The 19394-nt window shown below is 41.9% G+C and overlaps 1 protein-coding gene across 5 annotated transcripts in view; it reads left to right on the top strand.

Annotated features, from left to right (window-relative positions):
* Positions 1 to 19394, top strand: part of MACF1 (microtubule actin crosslinking factor 1) — a 360803-nt gene that overhangs the window by 127855 nt on the left and 213554 nt on the right. For all 5 annotated transcript variants that reach the window (XM_080657531.1, XM_080657534.1, XM_080657532.1 and 2 more), the window contains one exon: positions 8821 to 8882. In XM_080657531.1, coding sequence (XP_080513657.1) covers positions 8821 to 8882 — 62 coding nt within the window. The remainder of the gene's footprint in view (positions 1 to 8820; positions 8883 to 19394) is intronic.

The raw sequence follows: 19394 nt of genomic DNA on the forward strand, positions 1-19394 counted from the left end.
TAATGCAAATGAACCTATTTTTCTTATTCTCCGAAAGAAAAATATTTCCTGTTGCGCACACCAAACAAGTCAGTCCAAGACTAATGACATGGCAATTGGCTGCTAAAATATTCGCTGCTAGCATTAGTGGAGAGACATGGTGTACCTGCGTGTAAGGTGGGTAAGGGAAATGAATGCAACACGATTACAGTAATCAGTCATTAGCGAACGTTGTAGTTCATTATTAATAATTATGTATAACAGTATGTTGTAAAAATTAAGTTACAAAATTTTTATTAAAAAGTTTCTTACATACTGTTATATTGGCTGGGCCACAAAAATATTCATTGTGGGCCCCATGCCGCCAGCGAGTTTGACATGCCTGGTGTAAAGGGAGAAGTGGTACCTCAGAGGACCTGGTAAGGAGGCTCTAAATTAGATAAGACAAGAGGAGGACAGATCTAAATTCCAGTAGGGGGAAAGGGAGAAACAAAGGCAAGAATGTGAAAGTTAAGTTTGTAAAAAATGAGATCAGAATGGTCGAAGTTGACTCATGCAGGGGATAATCTAAAGATAAAGTTGTAAGAGTAGATAGATTGTAGATTTTTTCAAGTCAGAGTCCATACCTTATTTTTATCTCCTCCAGCCCCCTAACGCAAACGGGATGAACACTGGAATCAAATTTCCTATGGTTGTAACAGGCTGTGGAAGATGAGCAGTTGGACGTGCTCTGCTGGTCTTATGGGAGCTACTAGGGGATTTTGAGAAGAGGGGTGATGTGGGCAAAGTGGTAATTTAGGGAGCATTTGTTGAAATAGGCTATCTGTTCTACTTGCCACAACCTCAGCTGTTCATTGTTAGCTTCCAATCTGTACTCCAATTCCAACTGCTCTTCTGAACTAAGGTTTCAGCTATCTGCAGGAAGGTCCTAACATCTCATTATATTTCTTCTGCTTTACCCAGACTGCCCTTACCCAATCTGTGCCTCCTATTTTCCTTATCGCAAGGCACCACTCTTCCCTCCTCGTTGCTCTGACTAGAAATTTTAGTTATCCCTTTCCTGAACTAACTGCATGAGGCTCCTGCTCTACCACTTAACAGTTATATGAACTGGAAAAGTTGCTTAACCTTTCTATACATTATTTTTCTCATTTGTTAAAAGGAGATTAAAATAGACCCTAATTTATAGATTTCATTATGAGGGATATATGATATTAAAGCACTTAGCCCAGGGCAAGCTCCCCAGGTCAATAGTTAAGGGCTATTATTTCTGCCCCTACATCACCATGCAGATCTACCTGCCCTCTTTACATTCCTGCTGCTTCTGCCCTAGTTCAGCTTAGATTTATTTCTTGATTGCCACAGTAGACCCCTAAATTGTTCTTCTACCTCTTATTTGTCTCTCTGCTGCATTCTGGCCTGTAGTCCAGTGCCAGATTAATTTTTCCATAAAACCCTTTGGTTTAGAAAATTTCAGTGGTATCCTTTTAGCCATTCAATTAAGTGCATACATCCCTCCAGCTTTCTGAACTGATATGACCTCAGTAGCTTCTTTTCTCATTACATTGCTAAGTGTACACTGTGCATAGTTATACTATTTCCTGAAACACATCCTGTGTACTGTATGTCTTCAAATTGCTGCTCATGCTTTTTCTTCAGTTTGGAATTCCCTAATCCCTTTTTGGGTTGCCAAAATCCTACTTGTCATCCAAGGTTTAATTCAAACACCATGCCTTTCATGAACTCTTCTATCCCTTTGTCAGAATTAATCAACTGTATTTATCAGCATGATTTTATGCAGCTTGTACATGGTGTGTTAGTTGTTTGGTATTACTGTTAATTATTATGTTTTGGTCTCTGCCACTAGATTGTAAACTTCATGAGGTCAAGGAATAGGCCTATTCTGACTGTTTCCCTTCTCCGTCAGCTTAGGCATATCATTTTTAGATTTCCAGGTGGTTGGTGCTTCTTGGGGTTCTTGAACCACTTGTGATTTTTCTGTGGCTTTCAGGGAAATAAGCAAAGGCTGTTTTCTCATGTGCTTTTTAAAAAATCCTCACCTGAGGATATTTCCCCATTGATTTTTAGAGAGAGTGGAAGAGAGAGGGAAAGACAGAGAGAAATATCAATGTGAGAGAAACACATCAATTGCTTGCTTCCTGCGCAAGCCCTGACCAGGGCCCGGGATGGGGAGTAGCCTGAACCGAGGTACATGGTCTTGATCAGAATTGAACCCAGGACCCTTCAGTCTGCAGGCCGATACTTTATCCACTGAGCCAAACCGGTTAGGGCTCATGTGCTTTTTAAAATAATACATAATGCACTGGACGGTGTTGTAGGCTGTGTTGGATGAAAACACAGAACCTTGTGCCTCAAATGCAGGCTTCCATTCCAACACTGGGCCTATGCTTTACTTGCTCCTAATAGGACATATAGATAAGTAAACTATGATACCTTGCAGTAAGAGCAAGAGGAACATCACTTAAACAAGTGTATGTAAAGGATGGGAAAAGCTCCTGGAAGAGATGATAGTTAGGTTGAATGCTGAAGAATGAGTAGTCAGAGAAGGAGGAGCTAGAATCCATGCAGAGGAACAGTAAATACACAGGTAAGATTCTTCAGCAAAGTGGGAAGTTAGAGATTTTACGAAAGGGTTGAGAGGGATGAGTGGCAGACAGGCATCACATTATAATAGGTCTTAAATCCCAAGCTAAAAAGTTTGAATATTATCCTGAATGGAGGTACCGGGCCTAGGAATCAAGTAGAGCTGAGTTGAAATTTGACTTGATTACCTTGTAACCTTGGGCAAGTTACTCTTTGGATTTTATCTTTCTAGTAAAATAATATCTAGCTTACAGAGTTGTTGAGCATTAGAAACAATATGTGTAAAATGCTGTTAACGATTAATATTATTAGGAGGCTAAGGAGTCATTGAAGGATTTTAAGGTGGATAGTAACAAGATCAGTCTTATTAGAAAGATTGCTGGCATCATTGAGAGAAGGGTGATGACTTAGTCAGTTTGGGCTGCTGTAATAAAACCACAGACTAGATGGCTTAAACAACATATATTTATTTCTCACAGTTCTGGAGGATGGAAGTCCAAGTTCAAGGCAGTTGCAGATCCGGTGTCTAGTGAAGACCCTCTTCCTGCTTCATAGATAGCTGTCTTCTCACTTGTAATCTTCACATGGTGGACAGAGGGCGAGAGAGCTCTCTGGGATATCTTTTGTAAGAGCACTGATCCCATTTAGAGGGCTCTGGCCTCCTCTCTTAATATTATCTGTCACATTGGGGGTTGGGATTTCAACATATGAATTTGGGAGGGGGTACAAATATTCAGTTCATAACAGATTGATTATAGCAGGGAAATTTGTTAGAAGTAGGAAGAAAGGAGCAGTTTTTGACAAGTTGAGTTTGAGATGAGCATGAATTTTTTAGGAGGCTATTAGACATATGACTGGTACTTAGGATAAAGGCCTTAGCTGAAGATATGGATTTAGAAATTATCAGTGTATAGGCTATAATTGAAACCATGGGAGTAGGTGAAATTATTATGGGATAATGTAAGATAACAGCTATACTTAACTTTTTTTTTTAAGCTATGTTTTTTGGTTTGTTTGTTTGATCTCACAATGCATATAACACCCAACATTTTGCCTTTAGTTTTAGGTGATTTAAAACATCCTCCTCTCTAAACCAAAAAGGAAGGAGGAAAACCAAGGTAGAATGGAGTGTCAGATTCAAAAGGGAGAGTGGGTTTAGAAGGTGAAGGAATGATTAGTAGTGTCTTCTGGGTTGGCAATTAGGGGGTTGTGAGGAATCAGTTTCAGTGAATTTGTGGGGCTGGAAGCCAGGTCACATGGGGGAGGAGAAGGTGAGCAAGTAGACAGTGAGCATTGTCCAGGAAGCCAAGGGGAAAGAAGAAGGAGAAGTTAAAAGGTATACAAGCTAGGGATAATGGTTGGATTAAGATTCCTGAGGAGAAGGGAAGAGGGGAGGATCCAGATTTTAGGTGGAAGGACTTGCTTAGATTATTGGGAGGGACATCTCTGTCAATGAAATAAAAATAAAGAACATTACTTAGTGGCCTGTGGTAGTGGTCTTAATAAAGTTAGACACAAGTATTAAATCCTTCTAATTAAGTAACCCCCAAGTGATTAACTGATGCCTCAATGTGCTCAATCTGAGAATTTCCCAGTGTGCAGTTGGGTCCTCCTTTGTCAGTATATAGCCTTTGGTGGGGCTAAGTTTATAAGAAACATCTACAAGAATATCCCCTTTTCTGTGATTGACTGTTTCCCTATCACATAGGGTACCTTCTGCAAATTCTACCCCCAGTGTTAGGTAGAAAATCTTAGCTAGGCCTAAGGGATTTATGTGGAGGGTGCCAAAACTTAAACTTATTACAACCTTTGGAACTGAGCTATTTGGAGCATTCTGAAGGTCTGTGATAAAGTTGCTCTTTGGCTTCCCTAATGAATTTCCTTGCTAAAATATTAAGATCTTTAAACTTCAGGCACTGCAATATCCTCCTGTCATGATGCTTAAATCAGGAAAGAACTTTCATGTAATTAATGGGTCTGCAATATATGATCTTAAGAAAGGATCCTTCAGCTTTGGGGCAAAGTTGTTCTATAAAACCTTTCTGAGGAACTATGGCTCAGGTTTAAGCAGGCTAACTGATCTTTGGAAGGGCTTGTAATCATGTTGTCCTTAGGAATTATATTCAGAATAAGTACTCGCACCTCTTCCCCTGGATTGAAAGTCAGTTTTTTAGATATTGGAAGCATGACTGATGTGATACCATCAGATTTCCTTAGTCCACTATCCTCTTGGGAGGGCTTAGTAGGTGAACAGAGGAACTCTTTATAGTAAAACTGTTAACGTAAAAACATTCAAACCTGTAAAGAATTTTTGTGAGTTTATTTGAGCCGAACTGTCGACAATTGCCGGGAAGCAGTATCTCAAGGGATTGGGATAGTGCTCCAGAGAATGGTGGTTTCTAGCCTATTTTTATACATTGCAATCAAAGGAAGGGTGGTAGGTGGGTTACATGAAACCCATTGGTGATAGATTAGAGAGGCGGGAGAAAGCAAACGGGGCGGGGAACCCTGGGATTGGATAAAAAGTAAAATGATAGACACATACTTAGGTGGGTGCAGGATAGTTAACAGTCAACAATTAACATAACAATAACAATGAAGGAATTTGTGGTATCTGTCCTGGCACCCAGGCACATTAGATTGTGCCCCAAGGGGTCCAGATAAAGGGAAGTTACAAGTTACCCAAACATTTCAAGGATATGTTATCATAGATGCAAAAAGACAGATGGCTCAGTTAAGGTAAAGGTTGACCTTGTCAGGGAAGATACCAGCCTAGGAGGTGACTACCCACCATAACTGCTTTTAGTTAAAGTTTAATTTCAGACCATCCTTTGTGGTTACTTTAGGTCTTTGCGTTTGCAAGACTGCCATGCAGGCCTCCCCCGAGCTTGTCAGGTTAGCATGTGGCCCCTTTTCGTCCACAAAACCATAAAGACTTGATCGTGCTAGTCACATCTTTAGGTCTAAAAGAAATAAGGCAGTGGACTAAAAAGAAATCACATGAATTCCACCTCTTCTTTAAAATACTGATTAGTTTAAAATTTGGTCCATGGCATCCTATCCAGTTTTAAGTCTTACCACTACCTAATACACATCCCGTCTTTCAACCATCCTTAATATTTGCTGTTCTTTCCAGGTGAGTCACTCACCTGGAAACTTTCACTAACCTGCTCCCATGCTTCCTTCCCCTTCTCAGATGGGCTGCTGTGTTCTTGAGCACTATGTGCTTACTCTGTTATAGCACTTACCAAATGTACTGAAGTTACTTCTCTTCTCTGCTAGACTGTTACCTCTTTCAAAGGTAGGGACTGTGACCCTTCAGTCAGCAGGCCGACGCTCTATCCACTGAGCCAAACCGGCTAGGAAGAAACCAGGACTTTTATTCAATTTAATCACTGTCATTCCAACATATTTCAATCACTTGATCTTTATAACTTCTAAAGTACACTCTAATTCCTAAGGTCTGTGGTCTATAGTAGGAAGAGAGAATTGTTCCTTGAAAAGCAGGAAGGGATTCAAGGCTGAAAAGAAGGATGTGAATGTAAGACTATTGAATGGCTGTAAACTTAGAAGGAAGTAGATGTGTAACGTAGTCTATTCCAAGCAGTCTAGGTCCTTAAAATTTTTTTCATTAAAAAAATAAATGAGTGAGTGAATGAGCTGGGTTTTAAAGAATAAATTGCATTTGGAGAGGTGGAGAGGAAGAAAGTAGCATGTCACAAGGAGAAAATAAATAGTGTGAGCAGTGTGTCAGTGACTTCGATGAGACTAGTTGCAGGCTGATTCTGATTCAGTCTGTGGATGATACAGGCTTGGAAAGGATGATGATGATGATGATGATGATGTTGGATAACTGAGTCAGCATCTAAAAAGATCAAGTGATTGAAATATGTTGGAATGACAGTGATTAAATTGAATAAAAGTCCTGGTTTCTTCCTAGCCGGTTTGGCTCAGTGGATAGAGCGTCGGCCTGCTGACTGAAGGGTCCCGGGTTTGATTCTGGTCAAGGGCACAAGGCCTGGGTTGCAGGCTCAGTCCCCAGTAGGGGGCGTGCAGGAGGCAGCCGATCAATGATTCCCTCTCATCATTGCTGTTTCTATCTTTCCCTCTCCCTTCCTCTCTGAAATCAGTAAAAATATATTTTTAAAAAAATTCTGGTTTCAAATACTTGCAGGACTCTGTGAAGTGAAAGATAGATTATACTTTTTATTTTCACAGTTCCAAAGAGAGCCAATAGTTAGAATTTATAAAGAAGTAGCTTATGAAACTTTATGGAACTATTAAATCAGTATGTGTTCTGTTATGAGGTAGTGACTTCTCTATTATCTTGTTATTTTTATTTGTTTTTGTTTTTTCAGTTACAGTTTACATTCACTATTAGTCTCAATGTGGCTTCTTCTGTAGATCCTTGTTTATAACTTCTGTTCAGCTAGTCTTCAGTTGATTATTCAGGTTGATTGATCTATAACTTAGTTGTAAATCCAGCTTGGCACTGGGAGGAGGTGAGTGGAACTTCCACCTACTCCACAGCCAGCTTGGATCTTCGTCTATTATCTTAAGTTTTAAGTGTCAGGAATATTGTAGATGGTTTGGACAGACCTTTTAACCCTGAACATATGATTCTTTATTGTTGAAGGGATTGATGTATCAGCAAGGAATTAAACTCTATAACTTCTAAAGTACACTCTAATTCCTAAGGTCTGTGGTCTATAGTAGGAAGAGAGAATTGTTCCTTGAAAAGCAGGAAGGGATTCAAGGCTGAAAAGAAGGATGTGAATGTAAGACTATTGAATGGCTGTAAACTTAGAAGGAAGTAGATGTGCAATTCACCTGAAGTAGAAAGAGAGCCTGGCATTGTTTGGAATGATACCTGTGTAGCTTTTAATAGGGAGCCAGGAAGAAGGGAATGCTTGGGTAGAGGAGCGAACACCTAACTGAAGTTTGTGTGACTTACTAGAGAACCAGATTTGTGTAATTCTGCCTCTTCTGACATGTTCTCTGACTTGGAGGAGAAATGGAATTGTTAAGCAGTGGTGATAATTCAGGTTTGGAGATTGTCATGTGAACTGAGTAGTAGAAGGTTGGGCAGGTGGGACTTGCTGGGGTATTAATGATGGCAGCTTTGAATTGCTTAACCATGCTGTCTAGCATAGACTTGGATAATCTTTGGTGCTCTTAATACAATAAGAATGGAGTATTGGAGGTTGAGAATGATTAGGAGGTATGAGAGATTGATAAAGATGACTGCTAAATAGCTGTGTGGAGAAGGAATGAGGCCCAGGATGTGGCATTGTGGTGGCTGGATATGAATTGGAGACGAAGGTAGGGGAGCCAAGCAGGCTCAGATGCATTGTCAGAAATATGTTTAAGTAATTTGGGGTTCCTGCCAGACAATACATGTGGAGACAATAAATGTGAACCAAGTTGTCAGGGAAGGTTAAGGCAAATTTGCCATGTGGAGGGGGTGGGAAGCAGGGAATGGTCGACTGATAGTGAGGATGATTTGAACAAGATGGTATATAGGAAATGGCATGGACTTCAAAAAAATAGAAAGAAGTGGGGCGGGTGGGTCTGTGTCCTGGAAGTGGCTCTGGGGAATTGGCAGTTGTGGGAGAAAGTGAGTTTGCCACAGGATTGGGCCTCTGTGGAGCAGTCATTGTCAAGTATTGATAGCTATGTTTCTGTCAAAGTAGTGGACAAAATTGAGACCAAAGGAGAGTTTGCCTAGAAAGAAATGCGGCCTCTGTAAGACTTAGGAGAAAGGAGGGAGGGAGGAGATGTGCAGTGGGGTAAACTGGGCAGCTTTGGGAGTTTGGCTGGTTGGCAATGGCTGGAGAGGAAATTCGAATGAAGGCAGTAGTCGGGAGGAGAGCACTGATCGGGCAGAACGGCATATGCAGAGTGAGATTTAACCACTGCAGTTTGAGTGTCCCAAATGCCAAGGCCACTCCACTCTTTCTGTTGGCAGTTTTCACAGCTTTGGCTTTTTGGAGCTTTCTGTAGAGGAAGCAGGGAATCCCTCTGCTCTCCAGAGAATTATGATGCGAAGGAGACTTTACCATGACATGCTTTTTGAGGCCCATGATTCTGTGTAATCTCCAGAGTAACAAACCCTCCCAACAAAAAGACACTGTTTCATTGTCGGTGGAAATTGTCTCCATGGTCCTGGAGGAATCCGGGTGTGGGGATTTGTCCCTCAGGTAGTGCTAAGCCAATGTCTCTGTGTTTCCTTTACAGATGAACGGGATCGCGTTCAGAAGAAAACATTCACCAAGTGGGTCAACAAGCACCTGATGAAGGTAGGAGGCTGCCCTAGCAACTCTGGCTGCTTTTAATCTGGATCTGTCAGCCCCTTCTCTCAGATAGTTCAGATTGCTTGCCCTGGGCTCAAGTTGCTGGAGATACGTGTGACTTTTTATTTTTATTTTTAAGATGAACATAGTCATAACAGTATGGAAACTTTTACTGATCAGTTTTTTGGCGAGGACAGTAATATATGACATTACCTCAGAAGGCTGAGGTTGAGGATATTGTGGGGATTCCTGAATTCAAAGAACACTTTTCAAATTATTTTATAAGCCCCTGTTTACATTTTTATTTTTAAATCTAATTACTATATAAGGATGGGGCAGTGGATTTTGTGTTCTCTCTCTCTGCACAAATCTTAAATGTTCAGTTTAAGACTTTTTTCATATATATATATATATATATATATATATATATATATATATATATATATAAAACCACCATGCAGTTTAAAATACAGAACACCCCCCCGAATGGCAAGGGTTGGGGGCAGATTTTATTAATTATTTTTAAACAGAGAAACCAAGGTAGAGTCCTGTTAAGGATGCACGTAAGGATAAACAGTATGACTAATGTGGCAGTCAAGGTTTGAAAACTGTTTTTGAGTTATAATCATTACTACTTTGGGAAAGGTCACAGTGACCTCTTTTTAAAAATATATATATTTTATTGATTTTTTACAGAGAGAGGAAGGGAGAGGGATAGAGAGTTAGAAACGTCGATCAGCTGCCTCCTGCACACTCCCTACTGGGGATGTGCCCGCAACCAAGGTACATGCCCTTGACCGGAATCGAACCTGGGACCCTTGAGTCCACAGGCCGATGCTCTATCCACTGAGCCAAACCGTTTAGGGCTCACAGTGACCTCTTAATTGCCATACCCAATAGCCTAGTTTTGTCTTCCTCTTATTTGATTTCTCTGTAGCATTTTCATACTGTTGATTGACTTGCTAGTCCTTAAAACTTTCTCTCACATTGGCTTCTAAGACACTGCTTTTTACTGAATTACCTCTTTCCTCTTATTCATGCCCTTTACCTGCCTCTTTCGCTGGCTTTTCTTCCTCTGTCTGACTCTGTGTTGGTGTTCCCCAGGGTCCTAACCTTGGCCATTTCCTTGTTTTATTCTCTGTTTTCTGATTGGCAGTCTCTGATTGGTTGCATGGAATGCAAGGAAGCACAAGTAGAAAAGGATGCAGGGCGATCCCACAGAATCTGATGTCTAACTGCATCTGGGCTTTATGAAAACTAAACATTATCGGACAGCTCCTCTCCCTTTTTCTTTTTATGAGGCCTTGTAAGCTCTCATTTTAATTTTTTTCTGTATGTCTCCTACACTTATTTCTTTGCATTTCTCCCATTACTGTGTTCCTCAAGGGTGATGCAAACCCCTGCAGCTACATGATTCTGAGGACACATAAGGGACGCCGATTGGCAGGGGTTTTCTTTTCCTCCATGGGTCAGGTCCCATCTATAGTTCAGTAACTAGGGGAGATGATTACATAAGTCACACATGGCTCCTTAGGGCCACTTGTTTAATGGCATGCAGGTGAGGGTGATGTTCAAGCTGCAAGATATGGATTAGGAAGTGATGATAGAGCCCTTTCCTGAATTCTTTCCTAAACCAAGGACCTGCCTGTTCCCCAGATCTGTCCTTTATACCACATATCCAGATGGCTAATAGTTTTACTCATATACCTAGCTGTCCAAGTTGGGAACCTAGAAGCATGCTATATATTCCATCTAGTCTCTCCCTCTCACCAACTCCAGTCAGTCATGTCCAACTCAGAAAGAGTTGCACTGACTTCTCTTCTCCATCCTTATTAACCTCTGCTCCATTCCGGGGCTCTTCATCTCTTGCCTTAACCACTATTAGTTTCCTAATAAAGTTTTCTATAATAATGGTTATGATAATAGTAGTGGTTATTGAGTGCTTACTGTAAATAAAACATTCTATACTAAGTCCTTTACATGGATTATTATCTCATTTAATCCTCCAGTGACCTTTAAAATACTTTTTTCAATTACATTGACATTCAATATTATATTAGTTTTAAACCTTCAGTGACCTTGTGCTGTAGATTCTATTAATAATCCCATTTTATCAATAAAGACAGTGACATTTAGAGAGGTTAAGTAGCCTGTATAAGGTCACACCACTAGAAGGAGGCAGAAGTGAAATTTTAGAACTTAGGCCTTCATAGTACTGGCACTGGCTTCTTCCTACTTTTCCAGGTTTCTAGCATCATATTTCTCTTATACCTTAAGCTCTTGCCAAATTATGTGCCATGCTATTTTATGACTCTGTATCTTTGCGCATGCTGCTCCCTCTGCGTGGAATACCTTCCCAACGCTGTTCTGCCTGGATAAAACCAGCTAACACCTCCTTAATATTTTCTTGACTCTCCCATATGGAATTGACTACTCTTTGTGCCCTTCCCTGTACTCCTTAATGTACTTCTGTTACAGCGCCTATAGCATTTATCTTTCTGCTAGATTATAACTTGAAGGCAAATACTGTGTCTTATTTTTTCAGTGTGAGGACAAAAAGGAAGGGGAGGGAAAAACTGATGTTCTCCTCTAATCCTTTCAGTGTGTGTACCAGTTGCCTCTTGTTTGATGACATGTAATTCTGTCATGATGCAGAGCCCTTTACAACTGGTTCCAATCTGTTCAGCTTCATTTCTAGGCATTCTCCCCCGTGTAGCCTGTGCTGTAGCCACACGAGACCGCCCACTGCTCCCTGAACACTGTGTACTTTCACACCGCTTCGCTTATCCACTTTTCTCCTGTTAGAATGCATATCTCAGCTTCCTCTGCCTGGCTTTTACCCACTTACCCAAGGTTCAGGTCCATTATCACCTTCCTGAGATTCTGACCTCTATCCCTTGGACTAAATTAATTGCAACTTCATTTCTGTTTCATATCACTTTGAAGATGTCTTGTGTGTTCACACATTGATCTCTGCTAGAGTGCTCATTGAGGGCTAGACTGCATTGTGCTACTTTGTCTACCAAGCACTGCACCAGGAACACAAGAAGTATCCAATAAAGATTTGTTGCCTTGAATAAATAATATTTTGATAGTTTTATAGCTTACATGGCACAATCTTATCTGACTTGATCCTTGTAATAACCCTGAAAGAGGTAAAAGTATTTTCTTTTTTCAATTTTCACAACTAAGGAAAGTAAAAATTAGGATGAAGTGACTTCCCAAGATTATACAGCTAGTGACTGGATGGAGCTAAAGATCACTCATGAGTCTTCTGACCAAAATTACTGCTTCTTTCCACTGAATATGCTCCCAACTTGCCCTTTGTTCATACCTCATCTTTGACACCTGGAAGAACTGAATTTATCTTGCCTCAAGCTTATCCCCCTAAACCAGGGGTGGGCAAACTTTTTGACTCGAGGGCCACAATGGGTTCTTAAACTGGACCGGAGGGCCGGAACAAAAGCATGGATGGAGTGTTTGTGTGAACTAACATAAATTCAAAGTAAAGGAGCGGAGGGGAGAGCAAGAGAACCCTCTGCTCTTTGGGCTCCGTGGGCCGGATAGAACAGCCGAACGGGCCGGATCTGGCCCGCGGGCCGTAGTTTGCCCACGGCTGCAACTCTGTAGTTGACTACAAATGCTCTAGTTCCCTGCTGTTCATCTGTAGCCCATGTTGCCTGTTGGACTTCTCCTTTGCCTCAGTGCTGTGTGATGACAGGAGGCCCAGGGAGAGAGAAGCTAGACAAACACATCATAGCATTGTTAGAAATTGGAGACCAGCCAGAGCTTTTCTTAAATCCCTTGCTACCTGTCATCTCTTCTCAGACTTCCACCCTTAGGTTCCAACAGCATTTTCTCAATTTAGATATTTCAGAGAGTTACTGCTAATCAGAATCATTGTTCCCATGCTGGAGTTCTTTGCACTTTGGGCTGAGAATTGGGGATCGAGATTTGTTTTTTATAACTCAAGCATTCTTTGCTTTGTTCCCCAAGTACACCCAGGTGAATGTTTCCATTGGCAAGCAGGCTGATAAAAGATCAAAACAACCCAGCCTCTCAAGTTCTAGATTTAGTCGACCTAAGATCTTTTGGATTCCCAAATATCCTTTTGTTCTGGAATAAGCAAATTAATTTTATCTTTATATTTGAGAACACTATCTGTCCAATCTTAAAAGAGATATACTAAGTTTCTAAGCATCTGAAATATAGCAAGAACCTCATTTAGAGAACCAGCAAAAAGAAAAATCTAGAGTTTTAGGTTGTATTTAAATGATCCTTGCCATATAACTAGGTCCTGGTAGCTGATAAAGTATATCCCCACAAAGAAGACTTCAAGAAAGGATGAGAGGATGTGACGAAACTGAGAGGATGAGTTCCTAAGAGGGAGGAGAAATGCTTTCTGTGGTCAGTTTCTGTTGACTTCAGAGAAAGGCTAATATTTAATCTAGCAGATGGAATAGTTTGTTACATTTTTATTCATGTATGCAATCTGGAAGCCACTGGCCTTCCTGGAATTTTAGTTAAGAATTCCAGATAAACCAGCAAAAGTTTTGAACTCTGTTTTTTACTGTTTTCAGTTTTTCTCTGAGGCGCTCCAATTGAACACAGGGTAGTAGACAGCTCTGATGGTTCCAGGCACTCTCTCTGTGCAGCCTTGGCCGTAACCACATGAGACAGCTCGCTGTTCCCTTAACACAGTGTGTACTTTCACACCTCTTTGCTTATTTGTATCTGTGGGAAAGGTCGGAAGGAGACGAGCAGGGAGTTTACTTTAAGAGATTGACAAAGTAGTGTTGGTTAGACACTGAGAAAGGAATGTTGCTTTTGTTGCCCAAGTGCGACCATATGGTGGTGGTTTGTGGCTATCTCTGCCTGGACCTGAGTTTTCAGATCTTGATTTCCCTCTAAGTGCATCTAACCCCCACTAACGGTTTTGGCCTGCATCTGGGCTTGGAGTCTCAGGTCCCTGTATCCAAGTGCCTGCCTGTTAAGGAAAGCTACCCATTGTGAATTTTCAGTCATCCTCAGGGGATCTTGGTTAATTAATCGGACCACTGTTAGATCTCTCAAAACAGAGTGAGGGTAGAATTCTTATCTGCAAAGCCTTATACTTTGTTCCTCTCTCACTCTACTTACCCCAACAGGGATTCCAGCCTCCCTTCGTACTCCCTGCATTTGAGCACCATTCTTTCCCGAGTGAAAAGTATAAGTCAACTATAATCTGTTTTTTTAGCATTAGGCTTTTCCTTGAGGATAAATTTGGCTACTGAATCAATATGGAATTTCCCTCTTACAGTTTAGAAATATGTAAATTCAGAAAGCCATAAGTTACCAGGCTCACTTTCACTTTTCCTGTATCCTTTTTAACAAGTGTAGATGAGAGTTAATAACATACTCTCCTCTTTAAAACTTTCTCCTCTGAAAGAAAAAATAAATAAAAATAAAACTTTCTCCTCTGACCTATTTGTTGTTGTTGTTGTTGTTGTTCTTCAATATAGTTTGGATCAAGAAAATTGAGCTGCTTGTGTTTTCTTTTTTTTTTTTTTTAAATATATTTTATTGATATTTTACAGAGAGGAAGGGAGAGGGATAGAGAGCTAGAAACATCGATGAGAGAGAAACATCGATCAGCTGCCTCCTGCACACCTCCCACTGGGGATGTGCCCGCAACCAATGTACGTGCCCTTGACCGGAATCGAACCCGGGACCCTTGAGTCCGCAGGCCGACGCTCTATCCACTGAGCCAAACCGGTTTTGGCTGCTTGTGTTTTCTTTTAACAGTCTTAGAGCAAGCATGTCAAACTCAAAGGCTAACATGGGCCAAATAGGGTTTAAGTTTATGTGGGCCGCAAAAAACTAAAAGCTTCAATTTTCATAGAAAGGTAGGTTTATTTCGATAGAGACATGCTGAATACAAAGGGCTGAAATAAATGAGTAATTGTTAACATAAAATAATAGAACATTTTAATAAAAATTAATATTTTTTCTTGAACATTAACTTACCAGACACTGAATAACTGTACAAATTAATAAGCGTAATGCAAATGAACCTATTTTTCTTGTTCTCCGAAAGCAAAATATTTCCTGTTGTGCACACCAAACAAGTCAGTCCAAGGCTAATGATGTGGCCATCGCCTGCTAAAATATTCGCTGCTAGCATTAGTGGAGAGACATGGTGCCCCTGCGCGTAAGGTACTTAAGGGAAATGAATGCAACACGATTGTAGTAATCAGTCATTAGCAAACGTTGTAGTTTGTTATTAATAATTATGTATAGCAGGATATTATAAAAATTAAGTTACGAAATTTTTATTTAAACGTTTCTTACATACCATTATATTGGCTGGGCTGCAAAAATATTTGTTGTGGGCCGCAAGTTTGACATGCTTGGTCTTAGAGATACTTTTCTAGATCAGGTTTTCTGCAGGTATCAAAGAATACTACATGGTAATCCTTGGTTCTTTGGGGGTGGGGGCAGTCCTTTTGTAATTTAACTAGAGGCCCGGCGCACAAAATCCGTGTGTGGGAACAGTCCCTAGGCCTGGCCTGCGATCAGGGCCATCTTCCCCGGCTGCCTGCAGCCGGCCCCACCCCCCACCCCCACCCACCTCCAGATCCCCCGTTCGCCATGAGATGATTGGAGCCTGCTGGCTGGGGGGAGGAACCGAGAGGTCTCCCGTTCCACCCACCCCCGCTGCGGGTTGCCCTCTGTGTGGGGCGACTGGTGGGGCAGGAGCCTTGGCCTGGTGCCACCTGCTTCCCCCGCCACCCACCCCCGGTTCTCCATTCACCATTGGGCAATTGGAGCCTGCCGGCCAGGGAAAGGGACCAAGAGGTGGTCAGTGCACCCTCAGTGACTGGTCAAGCGGTCGTTCTGCCATTAGGGTCAGTTTGCATATTACCCTTTTATTATATAGGACTAGAGGCCTGGTGCATGAAATTCATGCACAGGAAGGGGGTTCCCTTAGCTTGGCCTGCACTCTCTCCAATCTGGGACCCCTTAGGACATCTGGCGCCTAACCGCTCACCTGCCTGCCAGCCTGTTCACCCTAACTGCTCTCCCATGCTGGCCTGTTCACCCTAACTGCTCTCCCATGCTGGCCTGGTCCCTCTAACTGCTCTCCCCTCCCTGCCTGATCGCCTCTAACCTCCTCTGCCTTGGCCCCGCCAACATGGCTTTGTCGGGAAGGATGTCTGGAAGGACATCCGGAAGGTGGTCCGGAAGATGGTCAGTCTAATTAGCATATTAGCCTTTTATTAGTATAGATGCCACCTTGTCCTAAAAATGCAGGTTGTTCCCAGGTTTTCCTATCGTGGAAGGGGATCCCGCAGTAGCATCCTGGGTTCTGACCAGGGCTTATGCGCTTGTGCTTTATCTCAGCAGATGTGATTCCTAGAAGAAGACTCTTGGATGTACCTTGAACATTTCTATCGAATTTGCCAAATCATCCTCCAAAAATATTGAACCACTTTAAACTCCCACCAGCAACCATGCATGTGCCCTCCGTCCCACTTTGATGCCAATATCATTGATTTCTCCCTAGAAGCTTCCCTCCAGTCAGCCAAGACTGCTTGGTACTTGAGCCAACCTCATTGTTCAGCTGGGGACTTGATTTCCCAAGATAGAATTATGGAGGAGGAAAAATAGTTTTCCTCTACCTTTCTGAGTTCCTAGTGGAGGCCCTTGTAATGAAAGACAGATCACCAAGAGAAAAACAAAAGTTCATTAACATGTGTACCTCGTGTGTATGTGGGAGATCCCAGGGAAAAATGAGTAACTCCCCAAGGTGGCTTAGAATCCAGATTTAAATACCTTCTTCCTAGGGAAAGGGGACGGGAGATGTAGGCCTCTTAGAGGAGAGTAAATGATTTTTAGGAAAGATGAATGGGGGTGGGAGGAAATAGTTTGTAACAAAGTTTGGGTGTTATGTCAACTTCTACTCTCCTGTCCTGTGACAGGAGTCAGTCTTCTCTGCCTGATGACACTTCTCCCATCAAGGGAAGCTATGACATTTAAGCTCCTTTAGGGGGGCCCGATTTTAGGCAGATCAGGAGACTTCAGTGAAATCCTCTGCATGCGTTTGCTATTTTTCAAGCATCTGCAGCTCAAGATAATCAATATAACAACACAGCATATGTTGGGGTGGCATGTTCTCTGACCTTCAGAATAAACCCAACAAAAGCTTGTTTCCTCTCTTAGATGATTTGCCACAGTAGCATTATTCCCTGGAGACGGTATTCTGACCAGACTTTCCTGGGAGTGTTCATAACATACCCTGTGCTTGTAGAAAGGTGTGGGCCACATCACTGAATAATCCAGGGGCAGTTTTCTCATCTTGTGGAAAGGGAGATAAAGTTATAATAGTTTATCTCCCTTTCCACAGGTTTCTCGAGGGTTTGTGTCTCCACTACCCCCTCCCCCATCCCCCCAGCAGCCCCAGCGCCTCTGCCTCGGGCCTTGGGGCTGCTCGGTGCCGGCCTTCCTGTGGGTTTGTGTCTCCGATCCGGCCCCCCGCAGCCCCAGCACAGCCATGGCGGGGCTTGGGGCTGCTGGGTGCTGGCCTCCCTGCGGGTGGCGGGGCTTGGGGCTGCTGGGTGCCGGCCTCCCTGCTGGTTTGTGTCTCCGATCCGGCCCTCCGCAGCCCCAGCGCGGCCATGTGGGGGGGGGGGTTGGGGCTGCTGGGTGCCGGCCTCCCTGCGAGTTTGTGTCTCCCATCCGCCGGGCAGCCCCAGTGCCACCTGACCGCTATGGGCCTCGCCATCTTGGTTGGGTTAATTTGCATACTCCTATTGGCTGGTAGCGTAGCGGAGGTACAGTCAATTTGCATGTTTCTCTTTTATTAGATAGGATAGTGTTACTAACAGGTCATTTCTGCCCTTCAAGTCTCATGGGAGCCTTGTGAAGGGAAAGAGCACTGAACTCAGAATCAGGAGACAGTGGTCTGACACTTCCCAGCAAAATTATATTAACTTCTCTGGGCAACACTTTTCCCATCTATAAACTGAGAGTGTTAGAGTTAAGTAATCTTTAAAGTCCCTTTGGGCTCAGATTCTGATTCCAAGCACTTAAGTGCAATTTATTGCCTTTGCTAAAAAAGCCGCTCAGAAATTGGGGGAAGCTGTTTCTCTTTACTCAACTTCAAGCCAATCTTTAAAAAAATTGGAGGGCAGAGCTTTCCTTGGCTTATTACTGCATGGGCAGGGGGGGCGGGGGGGAGGTTTGAGGAGAATTGACCTGGGTTAGGATGGACTTGGTCTCTCAAAATGTAGTCATTCATTAATTTTTCAAGATAGCTTTTTTGAGATTTAATTCACATATACAAGTCACCCATTTAAAGTGTATAATTCAGTGGCTTTTAGTGTATTATCAGAGTTGTATAACCATAATCACAATAAATTTTAGAACATTTTTATCATCCCAGAAAGAAGCACTGTATCCTTTAGTCATTACCCCTAACCCCTCTATATCCTCCCACAACCCCAGGCAACCATAATCTACTTTCTGAATATAGATTTGTCTATTCTAGATATCTCGTATAAATGGAATTATATAATATGTGGTCCATTTCTTTGTTCCACTGGCTTCTTTCACTTAGCATGTGTTTTAAAGGTTCATCCATGTTATAGCATATATCAGTATTTATTGCTGAATAACATTCCATTGTATGGATGTACCACATTTAGTTTACCCATTTATGAATTGATAGATATTTGGGTTATTTTTATTTTTTGGCTGCTATGAACAATGGATGCTGCTATGAACATTCATTCATGTACAAGTTTTTTTTCTGGACATGTTTTTAATTCCCTTAGGTATACACCTGGGAGTGGAATTACTATATTATATGGTAACCTGTGTTTAGCCTTTGAGGAACTGTCAGCCTGTTTTCCAAACAGCTACACCATTTTACATTCCCACCAGCAGTATATATGAAGGTCCCAGTTTCTCTAGATCTCCATCAAACAAACTATTATTATCTGTCTTTTAAAAATATTTTTATTGATTTCAGAGAGGAAGGGAGAGGGAGAGAAAGATAGAAGCATCAATGATGAGAGAGAAGCATTGATCGGCTGCCTCCTGAACGCCCCACACTGGGGACCGAACATGCAACCTGGGCATGTGCCCTGACTGGGAATGGAACCATGAACTTCTGTTTCATAGGTCAATGCTCGACCACTTAGCCACGCTGGCTGGGCTGTTTTTTAAAAATTATTGTAGCCTTCCTAGTGGGTGTGAAGTAGTATCTCACTGTAGTTTTGATTTTCATTTTTCTTATGGCTAATGATATTGAGCATCTTTTCATGAGTTTGTTTAATGATATTGAGCATTTTTTCATGTGTTTGTTAGCCATTCATATATATTCTTTAGAGGCAGTCACTAATTTTGCCAGTGATTTTCACAGGGAGTACAAATAGTCAAGGACCTGGATAGTTGAAGTTTTCCACTCATTTGTTGACAGAATAACATTATTGTTTCTTGGAGACATACATATTGATGATTCCTGAGCACTCTTGG

Source organism: Plecotus auritus, assembly GCF_963455305.1.
Source record: "Plecotus auritus genome assembly, chromosome: 2".
Taxonomy (NCBI): Eukaryota; Metazoa; Chordata; class Mammalia; order Chiroptera; family Vespertilionidae; genus Plecotus; species Plecotus auritus.